Below are 24806 nucleotides of genomic sequence, written 5' to 3'. Positions count from 1 at the left end.
AAGGGAAGTTTGGGGTCCCCTGCTGGAGCTGCTGCCCCCGCGACCCGATACCGGATAAGCGGTCGAAGATGGATGGACGTTAGATGAAAACGTAACAAAACAACAAGGCGATGTGAAAGGTGATCGTCCATGCTTTATAATGAATACACACATCAAAGCTAACTATAAAGTGGCAGCCCCTCTATGCTGGGGGTGTTGCGCAATTACAGGAAGAACGCTTCGTCTCAAAACTGTCAACAGTGTTTTGTGTGCGTCTGAACTCGCGAGTACAGTCTTCCAGGTACAGCTAGCAAGTACGGTCTCCCCAAGAACACAAGTCCGTTCTTTGCTTACTTGGTATTGAGAAAGGCCCCTGGTTTGTGCACAGACATGTTTGACATCTCCTGGCAACTTCAAACTGGTGAGAGGAGCACAGATGACAACACAACTAGAGAAATCTCTCATGTAAAATAACCCAAACTGTTCCAACTTTGACAGCTTCTTTGTATAAGTGACAGGTTCCAACATGAACACAGTTTTATTGAGTCAGAAAATATGCTTTAAGGGCCTTTAAAAGCAAAGACATTCTACAGCAGAGACATCATATTATGCTCTTTTAAGTCTTTTTAAGTCTTGTCTCATCGGTAAATGAGACAAGACGGTATGTGTGTCTGTTTTGTGTGTACACAAACTTCTCTTGCCTTCACAAGACACTTTGGAGCCATGTGCGGGCCCTGGATGATGAGCGGGTCCTGGGACTCTTTGAGGGAGATGCTCTGCACAGTGAGAGACCTGGATGGTCTGAACTCTTCTCTCCACCACCACAGAGCCATTCCCACCAGCAGCACACTAAGAAACACTGGGAGAAACACGCAAGAATCAAATCACTATCTGGAGCCTCCGCAGACAGGAGGGTATTTTAAGACGTCAACTTATTGCACAGCACCCCCCCCTCACCTCCTCTGACTGGACAAACAGGTGGCTGAATAAAGCTGCAATTCCACAAGGAACATTTTAAATGCATAAGTATACTATATAATAATACATATATGCTAAAAATATGTTCTAATATGTTTATTTCTAACACTGCACTGTAACTTTTATTCTTGTATTTCATATTTGTCTTATATTTGAGCTGTTTTTATATTCTTAACTGCTCTTTAATGTTTAATGTAAAGCACTGTTAATTTCCTTCTGAAATATGCTATAGAAATAAAGCTGCCTTGCATTGTCACAATTTGTAGAGTCCTCCAATAAACTAATGATGCTTTACTCGGTAAGTAAATATACGTGTACTGTAGCTCAAAACCAAGGAAGTAATGATACACAAAAAAGCCTAAAGTAACAGATTTGTCCTATTTTAAGATTCATAGGACATATCTCACCCAAAATCACAATATCTTTCTGTTTGTCTGTGGACAGGCTTGTAATGTAAAGGTGGCAACTTTTGCAGGCATTGCAACACAAACCCTGTTTTTGTTCCTTACAGCCTTTAGTGGTCTATATAAACATATGCCTGAATTCTTGATAAATCTGCATGTGGAACCACCTGCTGAATGTCATAAACAGATGCTGATTGTTGTGTTAATGACTCAGCGGGAGGGACCATGTTGATGACATCACATTCATTTTATTTATCTTGCAGATGAAACATTTAAGTTACATTAAGCTTATGCGGCTAGGAAACTGTAACAAAGAGAATCTGAGGGACAACATTAAATCACAATTTTTCTTTTAAAATCAATATTTGATTATGAGTCCTTACTGTTAAAGCAAATATGTGCCAGTAACAAACTCTACCGTGATCCTACATTTGTTTAATATTTTTTAAGGCAAATTTGTGTTGACGCTCACTGTTTGACAAGTATAATTTAGTATTATTTATTATATTTAGCAATAGTGTGTTCCGTTGCAAAAACGTTTCTTACTGATAAGAGAGAGGATTCCAGCAGATGTTGGGTCAGATAAAGTTGATGTAGGAAAGGTGCGAGAAATGGCAGGAATTTCTTGAGGTGTGTTTTGTCCTTTTTCTGGAGGAGTGCAGCTGAACTCTGGACTCTCAGACAGCAGATCGACAGTGCACCCGTGATCACATAGCGTCCCGGTATGTCCACATACAGATGGACCTAAGAACAAGGTGAAGGTACAGTTGTGGTCAAAAGTTTTGAGAATGACACAAATATTATTTTTTACAAAGTCTGCCGCCTCAATTTTTATGTTGGCAATTTGCATGTACTCCAGAATGTTATGTAGAGTGATCAGATGAACTGCAATTAGTTGCAAAGTCCCTCCTTTCAACAAAAATGAACTTAATCTTAAAAAACATTTCCACTGCATTTTAGCCCTGCCACTAACGGACCAATTGAAATCATGTCAGTGATTATTTTCTTAACACAGGTGAGAGTGTTCATGAGGACCAGGCTTGAAATCACTCTGTCATGCTAGCTGAGTTAGAATAACAGATTGGAAGCTTTAAAAGAAGGGTGGTGCTTTAAAGCATTGTTCTTCCTCGGTTAACCATGGTTACCTGCAGAGAAGCACGTGCTGTCATCATTGCTATGCACAAAAAGGGCTTCAAAGGCAAAGATATTGCTGCTAGTAAGATTGCACCTAAATCAACCATTTATCGGATCATCAAAAACTTCAAGTAGAGAGGTTCAGTTGTTGTGAAGAAGGCTTCAGGGCGTCCAAGAAAGTCCATAAAGAATGGTACCAAAACATCCTCCAAGTGCAACTTCTCCCAACCATCCAAAAACAGTTTGTAGACAAACAATGCCTTTTCCAGCATGATGGAGCACCTTGCCATAAGGCCAAAGTGATAACTAAGTGGCTCGAGGAACAAAAAAAAAATTCAACATTTGGGTCCATGGCCAGTCCCCAGACCTTAATCCCATTGAGAATTTGTGGTCAATCTTCAAGAGGTGGGTGGACAAACAAAAACCCACAAATTCTGACAAACTTCGAGAATTGATTATGCAAGAATGGACTGCCATCAGTCAGGATGTGGCCCAGAAGTTGATTGACGGCATGCCAGGGCAAACTGCAGAGGTCTTGAAAAAGAAGGGTCAACACTGCAAATATTGACTCTTTGCATAAACTAAATGTAATTGTCAATAAAAGCCTTTGAGACTTAGGAAATGCTTGTGATTATGCTTCAGTATACCGTAGTAACATCTGACAAAAATATCTACAGACACGGAATGAGATAACTTTGCGAAATCCAATCCTTGTGTCATTCTCAAAACTTTTGACCACGACTGTACACTCAGCTGAGAGGAACCAATGACTGAAAGGTGACTTTACTGTGGCTCAAAGGCCAGCAACCCAACAGAGTGTCCATCTATCTTCATCTATCCTTGAATAGAGAATGAAGTCTGAGACGTACAGTATAAGTTTCATTTATTTGCCTTCTCGTACCGTTTGGTTGGAGAGCAGGTTGGATGATGACCACACCACCTGGTGAAGTGATGTTTGACAGCAGTACCTGGTGGTCCCCACCGTTGTGTTTGTTGGCTCGGCAGATGGAGCGTGTCACTTCTTCACTCCAATACACAAAACCCTGAAGCAGAAAGGACAGAGTTAGCAGAACTGTTATTTCACGGCAAAAAAACAGAGCCAATGCTTATTTATGATCAGTTGAAGGTTAAGTTAAAGGTGCTCTGTTGTGTTTTAGTGAAAGGAGGTTGTTCCTCAATATCTCACAATACATGGCCCCGGTCATCCTCTCCTTAATACAGTGCAGTTGCCTTGTCCAATGTGCAGAACCCCCCCCCCCAAAGCATGATGCTACCACCCCCATGCTTCACAGTAGGGATGGTGTTCTTGGGATGGTACTCATCATTCTTCTTCCTCCAAACACAGTTAGTGGAATTAGGACCAAAAAGTTCTATTTTGGTCTCATCTGACCACGTGACTTTCTCCCATGACTCCTCTGGATGATCCAAATGGTCATTGGCAAACTTAAGACGGGCCTTTGCATGTGCTGGTTTAAGCAGGGGAACCTTCCGTGCCATGAATGATTTCAAACCATGACGTCTTAGTGTATTACCAACTGTAACCTTGGAAACGGTGGTCCCAGCTCTTTTCAGGTCATTGACCAGCTCCTCCCGTGTAGTTCTGGGCTGATTTCTCACCTTTCTTAGGATCATTAGGACGCCACAAGGTGAGATCTTGCATGGAGCCCCAGTCCGAGGGAGATTGACAGTCATGTTTAGCTTCTTCTATTTTCTAATGATTGCTCCAACAGTTGACCTTTTTTTACCAAGCTGTTTGGCAATTTCCCCATAGCCCTTTCCAGCCTGGTGGAGGTGTACAATTTTGTCACTAGCATCTTTGGACAGCTCTTTGGTCTTTGCCATGTTAGTAGTTGGATTCGTACTGATTGTATGGGGTGATCAGGTGTCTATATGCAACTAACGACCTCAAACAGGTGCATCTGATTTAGTCTAATAAATGGAGTGGAGGTGGACATTTTGAAGGCAGACTAACAGGTCTTTGAGGGTCAGAATTGTAGCTGATAGACAGGTGTTCAAATACTTATTTGCAGCTGTATCATACAAGTAAATAGTAAAAAAATCATACCCTGTGATATCTGAATTTCTTTTTTAGATTAAGTCTCTCACAGTGGACATGCACCTACGATGACAATGTCAGACTCCTCCATGATTTCTAAGTGGGAGAACTTGCAAAATAGAAGGGTGTTCAAATACTTATTTTCCTCACTGTACATACATACATACATACATACATATACTTTTGTATTTATTTATTTTTTTAAGGCTGTCTCAGAAAGCATTAGGTGACACGAATACACCAGTCGATCATAGGTTGTAAAGTATTATTTTGTTTTACCTCAAACACAGCCAGTCCGAAAGGCCGATCCAAATAACCGTTAGACTCTACCACTGTCTTACGGTCACGGCCGTCTAGATTTACTCTGGAGATGCTTCTCAATCCCTGGTCTACCCAGTACAGCAGCTGACGAGGCATATCTAGGGATAAAAAAATATATTTATCACATGAAACATGAATTGCACCATGAGCTGCAACATTGCACAACACGAAGCTGTGATGGCCTGTGACTTCTGCTCAAAGGGTAGACATACACACATATTGTTCCTGTTTTTAAAAAGGGGAAGCTAAAGTTCTCTCTTCATTAAACTTCTTTTAACAATTAATACAATTAGTGCTGTCAAACGATTAAAATATTTAAATCGCAATTAATCACATTAATGTCATAGTTAACTCGTTATTAATCACGCAATTTTATCTATCTACTGTCCCTTGATTTCTTCTTGTCCCATTATTTTTTCTCATTTTAATGCTCTCATCAACATGGAAAAGTGGATTAATTTGCTTTGTGCATTTTTTTTTAAAGATAAAACAACATTGGCATATAGCCTACTGTAGTGTTTAATGTCACATGTAACATTATCACTTGGAGCAGTCATTCACACTTGGAGCTAATAATCTTTCACACATTGTAACACTGTCCATCAATAAAAGGGTGAAAAAAACTTTGAAGAGGGAGTGGAGAATTTACATCAGCTGTGTGCTTGGCCATCAAGTGGTATTTCAAACTGGACGTGCTGCGATGATAGCTCTATCTATCTACTATCTATTGACTATCTCACTGGCATCCATTTCATCGTCTTGCACTCGCCATCCACTCAAAACGTAACATTACTACTCTTTGGCCAGATCGCAAGCCCAAAGCGTGTGCGGCGTACCTTTTGTTTTGTTTCTGTTCTAGCTAGATCCGTTTGTGGTGTTTTTTCTAACGTTACTAGTATTTGCAACAGCATGTGAAAAAAACTAACACTAAATACAATATTTTAACATCTTCTGCAAGTTCAACAGAAATCCAAAACTTTCTCTACCATTACCTCTATGAAATTTTACAACATACCCAGAGAGAGAGCGACAGGGTAGAGTATTAATGAAGTGACCAGAGCCATTCTGTCCCGGCCGTCCAACCTAGCTCTCTCAATCTTTGGGGGGCGGCCAGACTGAGCCCAGAAAAGCAGCCTGAGAAAACAGAAGTAGCAGAGCTGTTGGGATAAGATTCTTGCATCTGACTTTTTTTATATGAAACATATTGTATTGCAACTTTTTCTAGGATATGTGATATAAAATTGTATCACTATTATTATTAAAGGAAAGGTTTTTCTCCAAATTACCAAACAAATTGTGCTTTAACACAGGAAAAAAACAAACAAATACGTGGTTGAAAGAGTCTAAGCACCTCTTACTATAAGTGGGTTTGTGATAAATAATAAGAACCTGGGGAAAATATACATTATATACACAGGTTATTTGATGATTATGATTCAACAAAAAGTCATCTTAGCTTAAGCTTTGAATAGTCCTGATGTGAGTTCACTGAACTTCATTGACGATGCTGTTAACTGAATTAATCTTATCCTACCCTTGGAGAGGATCCAGAGCCACTGCAGAAGGTTTGTCCAGTCGGGTGATAAGCCGGCGCTGAGCCGAACCGTCTAGCAGGCCAACGTTAACAGACCCGCTCTCCATGCTGGTCCAGTAGAGGAGATGGTGGACCCAGTCCACAGCCAGGCCTGACACTGAACCTTGAACTTTCAGCACCAACACTGAATCCTGCAGCTTTCCATCCATGGAGATCCTGACAAACATCCAGGGGTAAAAGAAACATATCTAATTGATACGACAAACATGGTGTTTCAAAGCTCTGCTCTCCCCAATCCATACAAACTCTCACTATGAAAATGCATGGCTGCATCTTTGAATGGGCTCATTAATCTTTTCCTTTAGCTTCACTATGGACTGAAATGCCTCTATAACTACTGATCCCCTGACTTTAAATCTATCAGGCAGGGGGGGGGGTATGTAATACCTCCATGGTTTGGGGATGCCCAAGGAGGAGCTGGACAGAAATATGGAGAAAAGAATGTTTGGATTTCCTTGCTTATCCTGCAGCCTCAGCTGCAGAGATAAGTGGCGGAAAATGGATGGATGGGTTTTCCATTCAGATCCCAGATTGTGCCTTTAACAGCTCTACTTTGTTACCTGTATATGGAGCCTTGTCCTTGCTCGGCCCAGTACAGTGTTTGGTTAGAGACCAAGGTGGCCACTGGGCCTGGTCCTTGTAAATGTGCAGTCAGTTCCCTGTAGTCGGTGCCAGCGATGCTTGTCCAACACATTCTCTTAGAAGAGGTGAAAAAAAGCTGAGCCTCATTCCCTGAAAGGACACAGGAAAAAAAACTGGTTGTTCTTGTGCATTTTAATCATAATTAAAGATTTTCTGCGCTCATCTGAAATTCATGGTCTTGTTTGCTTGCCATTTTTTGCATGATAGTTCTCCTGTGTATCGATGTGCTATTTGATAGAAACAAACCTATACTAACTTAAACATACTGTCAGTTTCAGGACACTTTGCCTCATTCAATAAACACGGTCAAGCAAGAAAAGAGACACAGACAGCAATGAGCAGTTAATAGACAATTGCAAAAGGGGAGCACATCAGAATAGCCACCTATCTGCCAGCGTGACTTTAAGAGAACTCCGGGGAAATCTCTGCAGTTCTCTTCCTTTATTGAAAGTTAGACACACAGAGATTACAGGACATCTGTTATTTGGTTTATGGCTACCTAAAAGAATCAGGGCAAAGTGCAGGCCTGCACTCTGTCTACTCTGATTGACCTCAAATCTAAGACACTGGTTATCTCCGTGACTTACAACAGTGAGACATTTATGGCCTCTTGGTTAGGCAGCACTGACTAAAGAAACACAGACACAGTTTGAAAGAATCACAGTATTGTTAAATGTGAATATAAGATTAATAATAAGCTTAAGATTAATTATAAAATATAATAAGCATGTAAGTTCATATTTAATATTATAAATGAAAGTTATAATATTTTAAAACATTACTACAGAGAAATACGAAATAAAAAGACTTATAAAAATGAATTTCTCTGTCACATACACTATCATAAGCAGACATAATTTAAACCTTCTCATAGAAATTGAAAAAAATCTAAATTAAATGTGTTTTTTCCCCCCAAAATTCCCCAGTTTAAAAGGGATAGTTTTTAGTTTATTCATAGTTAATGTACCTATAGTAGATGGCGGTCAGCATGCCTTCAGTTTGGAGAAGCAGACACTTTGCAACCCTAGGCATAAGACATAACATGCCATAAGACCTGATATTGCTTTTGTATGTGTATTTCCCTTCCATTAAAGTTCACTATTAAAAAAGTTACACTACATTGAATTTGTGAAAAAAAAGAAGAAAAAAAGCTCAACCTGTCAGGTGTATCAGTCAAGTAACACATGGATATGAATACAAGCAACCACAATCAAATAAAACTGTGATGTTATTAGTGGGAGTGTGAACAAATTCAAGTCCATGTTTTATTGTTGTATGGGCCCCATATCAGCAAGGAAATATCACCCTATAACAACACAACTGTAATATCTCTATTGCAATGGAAAGGTCGGCACTCAATAGCAGATTACAATAGAAACCGTCCACTCCTTTGTACTATAGAGTCATGTTCAATAAATACATCTCCAGTGGACAGATTGATGTCCGCTAATGTGTTTGTACAGTCACACTCACACTATAAACCCGTCAACATTTATTAAGGTGGAACAAGTCCTGACTGAGTGTACTTAGCCAACATTAGGTTTCAAACTTAAAGAAACCTGCCATATGCCACTGATAAAATAAAAATGGCACGCAAATACCATGACTGCATGCATTTTCTTTGTTGGGCTCGCAGCAATGGGAAACCAACCCTTCACAACATATGCACATTTGTTTTGTTATGAGGGAAATTACTGACATGCGTAATGAAATTAAATGAATGAAGGTTTCAATAATAAATAATAAAAACTATATTATTTGTTATTAAACCAGATGAACAATTGGTGTGGTATAAGTGAATTAGATGCTGTGGAAGTGTAGAGTCAGATGATAGGGTGTACATTATGTGTAGTCATTGGTTGATGGTATTTCTACTCTCTACATTCTTCAAGCTACACTAATAATAATTTTTATACCAAGTTTTTATAAAAAGTGAATGTAGATGTCAATATTCAAAATCTCAAAACAGCTGTGATGGTCAAACTACAAGACATTTTTTGTCTGATGTTGTGGTGCAGATAAGACGACAAGTAATCTCAGACAAGGTGCAGTCATAGGACTATTCCAGTTTGAGAGATCCTACTTTACTGCACCTAGCTTCCTGTTGTGCTCTCATCTTAGACTGTGCCTTGTTTTTGGAGTTGTGCTATAATCAAATATGTCTGAAAAATCTGAGGTGGCTCACGTCTTGGCTGAGATGCACGGCAAAGCAAAGGGGACAATTCTGTCTGGATTCAAGGATTTTTGTCTAAACAAATTGTGGAAAAAGTCATGTCTGCACATAGACAATGTGTTAGTACAGTGATAAAATGGTAATCTGTCAAGGCTGAACTGTGGGTAAGTTGCAGACTAGATCACAATGTTTGTTTACAACAAATCTATATTAGACTGCACAAACCACATCCTTCACTTTGAGTTTAAAACACTCCCCTGAGGCTGTAGATTTAGAGTACCCTGGTTCAAGAGCAATAGAACGTTTTTGTTCGATGTGCAATAACTTGACTTAATTTGCACAAGTAAATGCAAGTTATTACAGACTGCTGATGTAGTATTGTGTATGACTGTCTTCTGTATATTGTATTACAGACTGCTGATGTAGTATTGTGTATGACTGTCTTCTGTATATTGTATTACAGATTGCTGATGTAGTATTGTGTATGGAATTTTTGTACTTTCTGTTTTTGTATTGTAGTCTTTTCGTTTAATTCTACTTGTGTTTTTTGGATTTCTGTGGTAAGATAAACAAACTTGTGTTTCACCTTTGGCCTTGCACTCTCTGGTTGTTGGATTCATCTGGTAGTCCTCGTGACAGTCACAGGCGAGGCTGCCGTTTATGTGAACACACAGCTGATCACACACATCGTTCTCCAGGCACGTGTCGACCTCTAGATTTAAGAAGGGACACTTGAAAAGGAGTTTCAGAGGAGGACAGAGCATATATGTTTTAAAAAATTACTTTGTTGCAAACACTGTCAGATATATTAAGGTAATTTTGTGCGATGGGTTAGGACTAGTCTTGCATTGCCAGACCTTCCCACACAGCTCTGCAAAGGAGGATCTGGCTTGTACACACAGCATTCCGGGATTGGAGAAAAACGTGCTCGGGTTTATTGGCATTTCTTTAAACCAATCAGCCCGAACACAATGACAGTGCCTCTGCAAAATAGCCTCGGGAAGGAACTTGTTTTGGTGGAACATGTGTAAGTGTCCAAAAGTTGTTAACCACAGTTAGTCCTCAAATTGACCAGAATTTTGATATCGACTAGGTCAGGACAATTGTTCATAACTGGTAATAAAACAGGTATCAAGCTGCTCTATCACTGCCACTCACCCTCACATTCGCTGTCCCCGACCAGCTTCATGTTGCCAGGGCAGTCACAGTGGAATCCCATCTTCTGGTCCACACATTGATGAGAGCAGCCTCCATTATTGACATCACACTCGTTCTGATCTGCAAAAAACAACCTAACATCAGTGGTTTTAAACTAAGAATGCTTACATTTGAAAACATGACTAATATGAAGTTTTTAAACTGCATTTAGGAACAACCTTTTTCCACCCAGAAAAGTTCATGATGTGCGCATCCCGTTCATTGTGGCATTTCCTGATAGAGAACACAAATTACTACATGACCCAGTTACACGACTAAATCGATAAAGAATGAGAATCTGTGTCCCAAGATGCTGGAAGCCATTGTGCAGCATGGAGCAGAACTATGCAGCCCTCTGCTGGCTGGTTAGTAAAACATCAAGTATTACACACAAGTGCTGGAATAGGGTATGAGTTTGTTTAACACCTCATTCCAAAACAACCCTAGATGGACCTTTCCCCGATCCGTTCTCAGTAACCCCAACAGCACTGAAGGTGTCAATATGCTTCAACAGAAGGATTTGTTGAATGGTTGAACGGATACTGAACCCCCCCCCCTGCACAACTTGCAGATTGTACTTCTGTCGCTTTCATGTGCACAACCTAGTGGCCAGCATAAAATCACTCTGACAAGAGACTGTCCAAAAGTGTGCAACCTTTTCCTCATTTGAACAATAATGAACGTGTTGTACACCACTAGTTTGTTTGGAGCACACGCCTGCCTTTAGTTGGCACTGACGCTGTTGTTGGGGGATGAAGACCTGACTTGTGGTCGATGTTCCAGTTCACTCCAAATGTGTTGGATGGGGTTGAGATTGGGACTAAAGTTCCTCCACAACTAACTGGGAAAACCATGTTTTTATGGCATGGTGCACCATTTTCACATTGGAACAAGAAAGGACATCCCTATTATCTGTTCCACCCCCCTGAATGTCTTTGTATGCAGTAGCATACAGATTTCCCTTATTGGGACTAAGAAGCCAAAACCAGGTATGTAGACAGGGTTGTCTACATACTTTTGAATAGTGTAGTGATTTTCATTTGTTTTGCCCGAATCACTCACCACAGTTCTCCTCGTCGCTGCCATCAGAGCAGTCTGGTGAGTTGTCACACCTCCAGTTCTGGCGAATGCAATGCCCGTCTCCACACTGAAACTCAGAAGACGTACACTTGGGAGACGTCTGCGGGTTGGAGGTTTCAGACGGCTCGCAAGAGAAGGAGCCAGGGGTGGTGCAGTTCTGGCAGAGGGCCTCGTCACTCCCGTCCCCACAGTCGTCCACGCCGTTGCAAAGGAAACGTGAAGATATGCACCGTCCGTTGCGGCAAGCAAATTCATCTTTTTTACACCACAGGTGAACTGTGAAGAGTGAGACTCAATAATTAAGTCTGTACAGAATCTCTGTTACTACAAATAGAATCTGAATGACTTCAACAAAAGAAAAGTGTTTTTTTACAGCTGTAGAATTAGTAACATTAATTTCAGATCACTAACATTAGCAGAAACATTAGGGGTTTCCACATCTTAGTATGTGATTTCTGTTGAATGTTTCAGTTTTTAATTAATTTATAAAGGCCGTTTCAGAAAAACTCAAGAGCAACAAAAATGAATTATACATTGTTGAAAAGCTATATATACACGTTTTCATAAGAACCAGCTACGTAATGAGTTGATCATATTAGTTAATATGCAATCCCTCTCTAGATCACATCCACCCGGTTCTTGAGTAATGTAAGAGTATGCAATATCAATAAAATCCTCTATTATATTGATATACAATATATTGTGATATAGAACATTTTTATAGAAACTCCACTGAGAAACTGTTATGGATAAAAAACAAAACAAATCAATACCCAATAAATCAAATCATCACACTGGAATAAAAAACTATATAAAAATCCAATGTTGTCATGAAGAAATTCTGCTGAATGTTTTAGCAACATTGCCTCATCTACCCTGCATTACTGAATTTGCTAATTACTAATAACTCCTTATTCTAACCTGACTGAAATTGCATTGGGTTGCTCTGTGACTGACAACAACTCATGTCCTCCTGCATTTATCCATTTGCTCTGTTTGCACCGTCTCCCAGTAAAACCACAGTCTGCTGCACCTATGAGTGAGAGAAAGTAAATATTGTTCACCAACTACATTTTGCTGGTGGGCATTGAATCCAGTAACTTTCAGCTCCAAGTCTCATGTCTTTAACCTCTAAGCAACACTGCCAATATTCATACCTGCTAGCATTCCTCACATCAGAAGTGTTTATGTTTCATGCCTGCTGCACTCACATTAAATCCTTTCAGAACACTTTGTCCTGCAGAGTTTTTCTTTACAAACGTTATGCAGCTTCCAGTTCACGCTGAACACAAACTCCCTGCGGAATTCAATATCAAAATCTGTAATTACTCCAACAGTATTATAAGATAAAAGTCTGCAGTGGTATTTTCCCCACACATACCAGGAAAATGAGACGATAGTCCGTTTTAATCAGCTAAAACAGCATTGCACAACACTGTTGAAGACAAGAACCAGCGTAGGTAGAAGTGCACACGCTATACAACACAATAATTAGACACTGAACTTGTTGGACTTTGACACTTTGTGTTGGGGATGTCTTTGATAGAACAGAAACTGGGAAAATCCCAGATAATCATCTTTGTTCTACAGACCCCAGCCAGTGTGGACTCGGCATTGTTTGTGTGGTAAAACGCGACCATTGATGATGCAGTCTTCGTGCAGAGCACAATATTTCTGGACTTCAAAGTCACACTGTTAGACTTCTTAGTGTCATTTTTTGGATCCACGCAGCATCAGCCAGTACTGGATGATGTCAGTCTTGCATTTACCGTTATCCTTGTCAAAGCAATCGTCCATCTATCTTTTTCTGCCTATCTTTCGCACTCAACTAAAAAGGGAAGTGCGGCAGAGCTATTTGGAATATCCCTTTTGTTCTTCGGTAGTTAAATGTTGAGATGTTTGCATGGAGAAGCAGCATACCGTTTTTATGCAACACATATCTATAACTAACTCCCAGTAAGCTGGAGGTTTGCAATTGATGCTTAAAACCTTCATGTTTGCCACTTGGATTCTAATGTAAAACCCTTTGGACACCTGCTGGTTGCTGTAAAAAAACTATATAAATAAATGCTGATTGATTGATTGACTACCTTTTATTAAATTAAATGTGGTACTATCCATTCTTGTTTTCCTTCTCCTATTTAATACTTTATTTATGCCATATACACACACATCTTTTTATACTGCTTCTTCTTTTGCTTTATCTATTGTCGAATGCCTTTTCATGTCTTATGTAAAGCACTTTGAATAGCTTTGTCAATGGTTTATGCTGCCAGAAAAAGAGCTCGCTAAAAAGCAAACCAGTGGGCATGTGTTTGGTTTGGGATCACGTTGTCCACATTGTACTCACCACAGTGTTGTTCATCTGATCCGTCTTTGCAGTCTGTGTGTCCGTCACACACCTCCGGTTTTGGGATGCACAAGCCATCGCTGCATCTGAACTCCAGCTGCTCGTGGCAGGCGGGCAGAGAGTGACCTGCAACACACGCAAACAGACAGGTTGCTAAATAGATCATGTTGTCAATACACAAAAAAAAAAATAGCATTTGCCAAGCAGAAATAAATAATAAACAATTGGTATTTAAGGCAGAGCATTTTCATTTTTACACGATTATGTGTCAGTCATGTGATGACATAAAGCCTATACAGTAAAACTGAAGTTATTAATAGACTAAATAAACCTTTTCTCTGCAGATGTATGCTCTTTACTAGAATCCTATCACATTTTCTATCATAAAAAAATTGAAATCAAAGTGTTTTGGTCTGTAGGTATGCTTTACAGAATTATTTGATAAATAACCTGCTCAAATTGTGATTTTAATAATTTCTCTCCAAGCCAATGAGCTCAAATTTGGACTCATAGGGCTGACAGAGCTGAGTTACACTGACAGTTGCACAGTTTTTGATTACAAATGGCTATTAGTTTTATTCCATATTTAACTTAGATAAGCAATTATTGAGTTATATCCTACAACTTTACACTTACATATGAAGATTTGTAACGATACAGTGCAAAGGAGAGGCCAACAACCTTCAGAATGCCGCATTGTTTTTTAATCTTTCTAGCTTTATTGACAAATAAACATCCATTTTAGAACAATTATGAATTGATTTAAAACAAGGTTTAGACTGGCTTCCTGTTACGTATTATATTTGTATAGCAACAACACTCAAACTAGGAAAACATTACCAGTCAAAGAATAGTTTGTGCATACTATAGCAAGAGATTCCATTCAAACTGACAGGTCTGCTCGACTGTAAACTCTCAGTACGTCCCCCTATTTAGAAAATAACGCGTAACACACGCATCTCTTTAATGTTACACACATACAAAAGGAATATCAACACCTTACCCCAAACATGACACCAGGTTAGAGGCGCGAGAAAAAGAAATAAACCTCCAAGGTTCCCCATGCTTGAATGATGATGTCCTCCACATTTGCATTGCACGTGGCGCGGAATGATGACGCAATAATCGATGGTAAATGCCAGAGCCAGAGCATAGACAGTTAAAGTAGTGGACCAACAGAGCCCGTTCTCCTGGACGGAGACGAGACTGTATATATATTATTTACGGTCCATGACGGAGACCAGTGAAGACACATAGAAGCACTTTTAAAACAACTCCTTTATGATGACGGGCAGTTACTACAGCATAATGAGTTCCTCTCCAAATTCCAGTTGGCAGTCACGCCAAGGGAATATGCAAGATGTACTGCAACTTCTTAGAGGGTCAGTAATGACAGCGATCAATCTACTCAGTAGTGGTATGTTCCTTGGGGGAGTTGACATTACCAAGAATAAATAGGCTATATATATATATATATATATATATATTTTCTTCTCTGTATATGCACCTCTGGTTTTGCGTGCGTCTACTGACAACACAGTGATTTGTCGACTACGCGTTGGTAAGTCGTGGGGTTATGACGCAATCGCCTATTTTTACAAAAACGTCTGCTACGGAGCCATAATGTGAAATACAAGGTAATGGAGCCTTTATATATTCACACAGTTGACACTTCATTCAAAATCCACGTCACATTTGTTCAGTTTATAATATGACCCCAATAACTACAAAAATCTTAAATATAGCACATTTTATTAACATTTTTCAATTATACAGGATACAACCGACATCTGCAGGGGTCAGGCCTCTACAGCAGGTTTGGATGGAGAGATTAGGTTGTTGATGCTGAAGGGGTAAATCCAGTTGCTCAGAGGTACGGCTGGTCCGTGGACAGTGTTGGCTCCTTATATACAGCGCCTGGGGTCACTGAAAGCTTTGGGACTTCAGCAACTTGACTAGAAGAGATAAGAAGAATCAAGAAAAAAAAAAAGAAAAAAAAAAAAATCACACTTTAGCTGCAAGAGGTTACTGCTCACATCAGAAGAGTGAGTGAGATCCATACATCTAAGCATTGGAGCACCTGTGGCAGATGTTGCAAAAATGTGCAGACATTTCTGATACATATCCACAGTTGGATTTAAGTGTTTACCTGTCCTTAAAAAAATGGCTAAAAGATATCGCAGCATAGACAAAATTCACCTATCCGTATTTACTTTACTCTGTGACCATATAACATTTCTAGTCATAAAACAGACATCTGGTCAAAAATTGTTTAAAAAGATAGGTGTGTGTGACCCAGCTCTGTTCATCGTGTTTGCTTGCAATGCCTTTTATCTTAATCCAGCTAAGGTAAGATGTTCAATATGTCAGTTGAAACAATCACAGTAATATCCCTATCTGGTTATAATTAGGCCTGTCACAATAACAAATTTTGCTGGACGATAAATTGTCCCAGGAATTATTATAAACAATATTGAAATGATTAGATGACACCATTTTCATCTAATATATATTATATATATGTATACATATAATGATAATGGCACAATAAGGCAGGTACGTTTCAAAGATCAACACTTTTATTTCTAAAGAATATTTACATTGGAAGAAATTATAAATATCCACAATAATTCAACAAAACAAACAAAACAATAAATAACATGGACTCTCAGTCAGTGTTAACAAAACATGCACTGGAAATAAAAATGGGGATTTTTCCGGCCACAATCATTTTAATTAAAAAAATATCAAGCTCATTTTTATTTAACATGCGATTAACTGATTTATTGCATATTGCGACAAGCGTAGTTATAAATCATTTAATACATGTAAGTGCATTGACAGTGAGTCCTTTACCTGCCAGCGGTGAGAGCCTTCTGAGAAGACATGATGACTGTGGCGGGTACTGACTCTCTGCGTCCATCTCTGGTGTAGTAGTAGTTGTTGGCATCCTTGTGGCTCGGGCCTACCGGCAGTTTGGGTGGTGGCTGTGTCCTAGAGAAAAAGCAGATCCAGGATGGTCAGTTTGAGTAGCAGATCCAGGATTATAAGGTCTTATTGGATGCCAAAACACTACACAGTGGTTAAAGCATTATAACATAGTCAGAAGCATGAAATTAGATTGAATGAAAACACAGTACATGGTTTGGTATCAGGTGCTGCCTGAAAGTAAAATGTCAAGGCAAATACAGAACATGCCATAACTTGTCTACTTTTGAGCAGCAAAAATTCCATTCAATTCAGCTTCAGACCTTAAAACTCTTTGGATGACCTTTCATGAGGTGTACAAAAGTCAGGTGCCAAACTATCTGCTGACAGCATAGTTCAGAACTTTTTTTTCCTTGAGAGCCTGGCAATAGGCTCTGCATCCTTGTGTTTCAAATACAACCCCTGATTGGCTGACCTCAGTTAGTTCAACTGTTTTCAAACTGGATTAAATTTTAACGTGATGCAGATTCGAACTTGGATGTCTAGGCAGGTGTGCCAGTTTCTGCTCTGACAGCCTATATCAACACGTCACTCAAATATCACTTTTAACTGTGTTCTATATATTTTCATAGACAATACAACTTCAGTCTTGACTTTAAGCTTTATTTCTAAAGAAACACGACAATGTACAAAAGTCTCCATCACCTTGTAGCTCACGTTATGGCTCCATAGCAGACGTTAACTAGCATGTTTTCGTTAAAAGTAGTTTGCCTGTGCCTTTGTTATCTCCTAACATATAACTACACTCTCTTTCTCTGCTGAATGGGAATGACTGAGATTTCTCTTGGCACAGCTACCAGAAGACTTACAACTTTCAGATACTTTTCCCACGTCACAACCACGTCATCAAGCTCAGTTGGAAGCTGCGTAGTAACGCCTAGCTATCACCGGAAAAGTAGGCTCGTTCGAGATGAACTGCGCCTCGCCTGCAAAGTGGACGAGAGCAGGCGGCAGCAGCCAGGGACGGGGACAAAATTCTGCAGTAAAGTCGGACCGTTTCCAGCAGCCTTCAGACTGAACAGGAAGTGACAAAAACACTTTAGTGCGATTCCGATTTAAGCCAAGAGGCCGGCGTTTCCCAGCATGCTCTGGGTCCGCCTGGGTCTTGCAGTCGGTGAAAAGCAACTGCGCCGCCTGCGTCTCAGAACTGCGTCTGCCTTGCTCTCGTGAGATTATGGCTGCCTGCGTGTGCATGACATCAGAGCAAGTCTGATGTCACGACCCCGATGTGGCTGAATCACCAGTTGGAAAAATCGGTTTTACCCAACCTCCTCGAAATAATAAGAACATCCATGCTTTATTTCAGAAAGCCTTATTGTGAGATAATGTTGTGTTTTGCTTTAAAAGAATTCAAAGTAAAGAAAAGATGTATTTTATTATAAATTTACTAAATTCTTTAGGCAAAGTTTCACATTCATAAATGTAAATTCAGCACTAAAAAAACTAATTTTATACTTTATCTCCATGAAGTTGTATTTTATATAAATGTGATTTCGGGCTCTAACAACAAGAAGGCAGTTAAAACCATAGACCGTAACGGTCTATGGTTTTAACTGAAAACTGTAATGGCCTTTAAGCTTCCCCTGGCAAAATTGTATTGTACTCTGTTTACCTCAGGTATGTTTATATGTTAGTTTGTATACTTTTGTATGTCATTTGTGTTCTGTTTCCTGTTTTTGCAATAAAGATAACCGGCATGATGATCGATTCTGCGCAGACCCGCTCATCTCGAACGAGCCTAATGCTTCTATTTACCCTCACTGGTCTCCATCCAGAACAACGGGATCTGTTGGTCCACTTCATTAACTGCCTATGGTAATATCGCGACCCGGTTCACAGGGTTTAGTGAAGCCTTACCTCTTTGCAACCTCCTGATATCTCAGCTGCAGTTTGGCTTGCAGGTCGTGCTGAAAAAGAAACATCATTACTGAAAGTTGCTGCGAAAACACACTATCAAAAACATACTTTCTAATAATCTTTATGTATTATTATCAATATATTTGTAACGTTTTCTAACCTAACCATCAAACCAACCGAAGCCTATTAAATTAGTCCTGTTCAGTAGTTTATTATGAGACATAACCCGGTGATAGAATAAGATTTCTTTAACAATACGTCCTGGCTCGGATATGAAGTTTGTCCGTGGTTTTGTTTCTTACCCCCGATAAAAGATTTCGGAGCCTCTGTACAATTTTGGTAGCAGTCGCCATGTTTGCTGTTGTGAAGGACACACACGGGACTTCTTCTGTGGTGTGAAATAACGTCTCTCTGCACGTTAGTGACACCTGGTGGGTCGAAAAGAAAGGAAAAACTGCAGCATCACAAACATGGTGTCCTCATAGATAGTTAGAGTCGGGACATTTATTTTGCTTTTGCCAATATACCAAGAAACTATGAAGCAGATTATCACATTTTATTGCTGTTCATATTTGCCCTAATTTTACATTACATTGGGAAAATGTATTGTTTGGATTCACTCAACATGATAGAAAACTTTATTCTGAGTATTACATGGTAAATCTATCTATTTATTTACACATATCTTAGTTTTTGAAAAAGAAGCCAAGGTTTTTTGAGCTGACTGCTAATATTGAACAATACCTTGTTTCCATTTCTACCTGTACAAACAAAAAAATCTGTAAGATCATATGACCTCTGTAAGCTTTACAAAATATTAGTTTGAAGTGTTTTGCTTGTTTTGATTTTGCTTTTTTTATTAACCCCCTGGCTCTTTTAGAACATAGACTTTTAAGATGTACAGAAGATGTTCTTTTCTACTGTATGTCCATATTCTTCAATTAAATTTGAATTGAAATCTTTTTTTAAGGAACCAGAAAAAAAATGCTGACAATAGCTCAATGGCCCCAGAAAACAGGTACTAGTGTGCCAGAAATAAAACACTCAAAACACAGATCACAGATTTGGAAAATGAAATATATTTTAATTCAATTGTATTATGTATAATTAGTGTGGTTTACAAAATGTCAAAATCACATTGCTGGTGACAAAATGCAGCATTTCTTCCTGAAAATTTAACGTTACTGTAATCTGAGTTTAGAGCTGGGCAATATATCAATATTATATTGATTTCGTGATATGAGACTATCATAATTATGATATAAGCACCAATGATCAACACTACAATATCGTTGCGGTATTGATATCAAGGTACTTGGTCAAAAATATTGTGATATTTAATTTTCTCCATATTGCCCTGCCCTATCTGAGTTACTTGTTTATTTAAATGTAATAAATGTGTAAAATGCATTATGTATTAACAATCCAACCTTCATATATCTTGTCAGATGACTGAATACAAAATAACTTCTATGAACAGTGTGGGGCTGTGTTTCACCACATTCTCAGAAACTTTCTTAAACGTGTTACAGCCTGCATATTACCTGATTATTTCCCCACACCAGAGCTGTGTGAGAGCTCTGCATGTGACCCCACAGCAAACTGTGTAAACAAAGAATGTACATAAAACATCAATGGAGGCAAACTAAGGGAAATACAAATTTTATTGGTTGCACAAGACAACACAGTACAGGGCGACAGCGCCGGTATACCATGCAATCAAGTATTACAGATGTGTGCTTGTCTCATGCAGCATGCACTGAACAGAAGAGTTCACAGGAGAACACAAGCACATGTACAGTTTGACCTGCCAGTTTGTTCTTTAAGAGCAAGTTTAACACCAGCTGAGAATCTAATCTTTCCAGTAGTGAAAAGAAGTGCAGATTTAGATTTGTATCTTACCACTGTCACATCACTGTGTGATTACAGGTGCTAAACAAACCTGAAGCTTTCAACCAGTAAAGATCAATCAAGCTTAGACTGTATGTTCCCATTCACATAAGAAACCAGGTTATCCGGAGAAATTAGGCATACATGCACTGCAAAAAGGGTTATCTCTAATCATTATGGAAGTAAGACTGGCACATTTTATGTGTTATGTTATGATTTAACCATCAAGCTTTTTTACACTACTGTTTAGAGTACAGATTTTCTCTTACTGTGCCACTAGTTCAAAGAGTGGTAAATTGGCTTTTTGTCTGACGCGTTTACCATTTTTTAATTCATCCCTCTGCAGCATTACTTTACCTGTATATCTTTTTCATGCAAATGTACAAAAAAAAACATTACACATGTTTATATGGCCAATAAATCAGTTTTTCCCCAGCAGTGATCTACTTAACAGGTTTCCGCTCAGCCCTTAGTCTAGTTAATAAAACTGAGTTGTCCTTTGCATAACGTCTATAAAAATAGGCATTTTTCAATAAGCTGATAATAAACCAGTTACTTAAGGGCATGTAAAAACACTAAGTGCTTCTCAGCTTGGTGCTAAATTACTCTTTATGAACATTTTTAAAAGAACAAAAGCACAAACAGATATGTTACTTGTTTCTTTCATGGTATCACGAGTTTAGTTTCTTCATAAACAGCCACAGGATATATTAACTGTTTGTACAGTACATAGCATGTTTGTTCATTGTAAACAATTCTGTCAGACTGCAAAAAATAACAGATCCATTCAGGGACAATCTCTCCATGCTGTTTACCCACACAACAACAGCATCCTGTAAAAGGTCATCATGAGATTTAAAGAAGAAGAGGAACTCCGGTTACACGTCAACAATTCTGATACTTTAGAAACTGCAGACTCAGGAGAAAGTTGGTAAAAAAAAACACTGACAAATAAGACAATAAACCTTAAAAGTCGAGATGTACAGTACATCCAAAATATTTCCTCAAGTCAGACTTCCCAAAATCCTGGTGCCTCAAATTGTCGATGTGCATATCATGTCCTTCAACACATTCAGAATTACAAACATCCTTGTTATCAAAATATACATCAATATTTGTACAATACAAAGACATTAAAACATTTGTTTGACGAAGCCCTGGGTTTGGATTCAATGTGAGGGATTCCCGCTGCCATTTTCACTTTACCTTCAACATTCATGTAAAAGACATTAGTGCACTCAATTCCCCTCGATGTAAACATCACTACACAGTAAATTAAGTAGGAACAAGTCTCGTAGGCATGGGGTCGCTTACATGCTCAGGTAAAAAAACAAAGAAAAGCTACTTTTCCCAGGAAGATACTCCAAAGAAATACACGAGGATCCAACACTTTTCCAAGTACAAAATGTATTGTTATTCTAAGTAAGGAAAGACCAAAAAATAAATACCAAAATGTTTTAAAAGTTATTTCTCTCTAGGCTTTGAAGAAGTAGACTTTGATTTGGGTGCTCAATGTTTACTCCTGCAAATTGCATGCTTTGCGTAGAACCAGTTATTACAGAAAGACATGCTGAATCTGCTTCCAAATTTGAGCTAACTCTTAGATATGGTATCATACTAAGTTTATATCGAGAAGCAACAAAGCTGAGTGTGTCTTATTATGGAACATCCAGGACTTCAAAACTCAACATTTTTAATGAGATGTTAAGATTACAATAGCAGTGGGGGGAAAAAAACATGTTGAGTTGGGATGACAACAAATTATTTGAATTGACAACTTCACAGTCTTCACTGCTATGGCTTAGGGGACACTGCACTGATATCACGGCACATAATACCCCTTTTGAGATGCGACAGATTGTACTTTTAGTGTGCAATTTTACCCTGCACTGACGGTTCTACACCCAAGAAAAACAATGCTGTGACCATGAATTCACGCTGCAAGGGACATGATCAACAAGTGGAAGTGGAAGAACTTTTCTTTGTTTTTACAAATGTGAAGAAGTTGCATGTCTGTCTTCTGTCTGGCAACAATAATTCAGCCCTGGTTCATTCCCCAAAAATGTGATTGTATAATGAACAATAGATGTCTGACAAGTGAAAAGTGGAAGAATTTCAGCTGTGCAAAGCTTCCCAGTTTTGAGCAACTATCAAACTTGAGAGACCTTTTTCCTGCATGCTAATTAGTGCTTTGAAGCGTTGACGTTTTCTCCTTAAATGTAGTGCCATGTTTTTTTTGCTTCTTTGATTTGGCATACTACTATATATAAGTATGGTAGTAGTATGTTGTAGTTGCATCTTGTACAACTGAGACAATTGATCAGAAAATGACACATCCACCATGTTGTTCACAGTGTGAACCAAAGGTCATTCTTAGGTTTATGGAGATCAATATAATATTAGTATTACTACAGTTAGCTGAACTGTTCTGACCTAAACTGACAAGAGAAAAAAAGTTAACTACAACTGCATTTTCTAAAATAACTTATCGTACCTTTTGGTCCTACAAGTATGCCCAGCATTATCAAACTCTTCTGTACTAGGGCAATTTCTTTAAAAAATAGACATTTATACAAAAAAGAATCCAGTCAAAAGACAAACACATTTCATGGATACAAAACATTTGAGCCCTGGCAACTCAAACTGAGAACTTCCCTCTTTCCCCCATTACTAACTTATCATAGTTTCCAAATGTAATAAATAATACCACAATGTTTGCAATGCCTTGAGGCAAATATTTACGTCTAGAAAATTCAAGTAAAATCTTCTCCTCCTATTCTTTCTGCCAGACAAGTTTCTTAAATGCGTTTACACCTTTCAAAGAAATAAAAGAAAATATATGAGCAGTTGAAATGAGTGCAGTGGGGAGTCACTTTCTCAGATGCTCTTTTTGTGGAGACCCCTCACTGCACTCAGACTTCTCTGCAGATGGTCCGACCTGAGGACCAGTGGAGGGGGTTACTGCTGCCTGGCTGCAGCTGTTGTCACCAAGAGGACGTCCTGCCTGTTGTGGTTGAGATGAAGTGATGTCCACCTCCAGCTCGGGTGTCTCGTGGGTTTCCTCTCCATCTGAACACGGCTCCCACTCATCCTGCTCGCTCTCCGTTGAGCCCTGCACGGCGATCTGGGGCACCAGTGTGAACCTCCTCACCACCGGCACTTCCAGCTCCACCTCCACGCTGGTTTGGGGTCGAGTGAGCATCAAGGCCGACCTGTGATGCTGCTGAAGAGTTTGGGGTCCTGGAGCCGTGGGGGTCACTGTAACTGTGGTGCTGGTTTTCTCCTCTGGCTCGTCAAAGCTCACCTCCTGCACCGCCTCCTGTTTCTTAAAGGAGTCTCGCCGCTCTGACAGGTTGAGCTTTCGCATTACGACCAGCTGCTCCGAGCGTTCAATCCCAGAATCCCTCAACCTCTGGCTGCCGATGTATCCCCCTAGCCTGCTGAAATCGGCCCCAAAGTGGGAGCCTCCAGAGGCACTCTCTGCCTCCGAGTCACCCAGCAGGTCACCTTCACAGTAAAACGGTACTTCCAGCGTGTGCCTGCGGGGGGTGTACAACTTCTTATCAGAATGATACACACCAGACAGCTTTTCAGCTGACTGTACCCTCTTCAGTAGAGGAGACCGAGGTGGCTCGGCGCTGCGGGGCCGGACAATGTGTCTTACAATGGTAGGCGGGGACAGGGCTTTGCCATGGTATGCGTGAAGGGTTTTGGCGAAGCCTGACATTGGAGAGGGAGAGCGCTGTGGAGAAAGAGGCTGGGTGGAGGATGAGGAGGAGTTGCAGGCCAGGGGCGAGGGGGGGATGTTGCTGGTTGACTTCCGGCGGCCCACCTTGGTGTAGCGCTGTGTGCTGAGTTTGGAGCCCAGGCCGTGGAGAGAACTGGGCCGAATGTGTGCAGCGGGGGAACTGGGAGAGCTGGAGCAAGGAGATGTGCTCTGAGGAGAGTTATTTTCTGGGAAGCAGAGGAAACGATTTCAAATATTGCACATGACAAGTTGCAGAAACCTCAATATTGTACTATATTTACACACAGTCAGTTCTCTACAAGATGCTCACAATGGCACCACCTGCAGATGCAACCATAGAGTCTCTTCCAAATCCTAGTTTTCATATGTTAAAAGTCAAAAACCATGAGAAAAATTTAATTTCATCATGATTAAT

General features: G+C 39.6%; 3 protein-coding genes across 8 annotated transcripts in view; all 3 read right to left on the bottom strand.

Annotated features, from left to right (window-relative positions):
* LOC117950209 (very low-density lipoprotein receptor-like) overlaps positions 1–15039 on the bottom strand; it is a 20977-nt gene extending 5938 nt beyond the window's left edge. The window contains exons 1-12 of one of the 3 annotated variants that reach the window (XM_034881006.1): positions 14912–15039; positions 13909–14034; positions 11541–11834; positions 10440–10559; positions 9868–9993; positions 7027–7198; positions 6407–6622; positions 5888–6006; positions 4831–4970; positions 3397–3538; positions 1908–2105; positions 672–838 (exon numbers count right to left, since the gene is read on the bottom strand). In XM_034881006.1, the coding sequence (XP_034736897.1) occupies positions 672–838; positions 1908–2105; positions 3397–3538; positions 4831–4970; positions 5888–6006; positions 6407–6622; positions 7027–7198; positions 9868–9993; positions 10440–10559; positions 11541–11834; positions 13909–14034; positions 14912–14972 (1881 nt within the window). In that variant the 5' untranslated portion in view covers positions 14973–15039. Of the gene's footprint in view, positions 1–671; positions 839–1907; positions 2106–3396; positions 3539–4830; positions 4971–5887; positions 6007–6406; positions 6623–7026; positions 7199–9867; positions 9994–10439; positions 10560–11540; positions 11835–13908; positions 14044–14911 lie in introns of all 3 variants that reach the window. The other 2 variants (XM_034881004.1, XM_034881005.1) reach the window with 2 other exon arrangements.
* Positions 15040–15643: 604 nt separating this feature from the next.
* ndufa7 (NADH:ubiquinone oxidoreductase subunit A7) lies at positions 15644–19252 on the bottom strand. The gene is made up of 4 exons (XM_034881007.1): positions 19056–19252; positions 18754–18803; positions 16765–16902; positions 15644–15863 (listed from the first exon to the last, which is right to left on the bottom strand). The coding sequence occupies exons 1-4, from the start codon at positions 19104–19106 to the stop codon at positions 15776–15778; spliced, it is 327 nt and encodes a 108-aa protein (XP_034736898.1). The 5' UTR covers positions 19107–19252; the 3' UTR covers positions 15644–15775.
* A 1147-nt stretch (positions 19253–20399) lies between these two features.
* Positions 20400–24806, bottom strand: part of mast3b (microtubule associated serine/threonine kinase 3b) — a 35287-nt gene continuing 30880 nt past the window's right edge. For 3 of the 4 annotated variants that reach the window (XM_034881000.1, XM_034880999.1, XM_034881002.1), the window contains one exon: positions 20400–24597. In XM_034881000.1, the coding sequence (XP_034736891.1) occupies positions 23513–24597 (1085 nt within the window). In that variant the 3' untranslated portion in view covers positions 20400–23512. The remainder of the gene's footprint in view (positions 24598–24806) is intronic. The other variant, XM_034881003.1, reaches the window with a different exon arrangement.

The sequence above is a fragment of the Etheostoma cragini genome, chromosome 9 (genome assembly GCF_013103735.1).
Source record: "Etheostoma cragini isolate CJK2018 chromosome 9, CSU_Ecrag_1.0, whole genome shotgun sequence".
Taxonomy (NCBI): domain Eukaryota; kingdom Metazoa; phylum Chordata; class Actinopteri; order Perciformes; family Percidae; genus Etheostoma; species Etheostoma cragini.
Note: the sequence above shows the minus strand (reverse complement) of the source record. Positions and strands in the feature narration are given on the sequence as shown.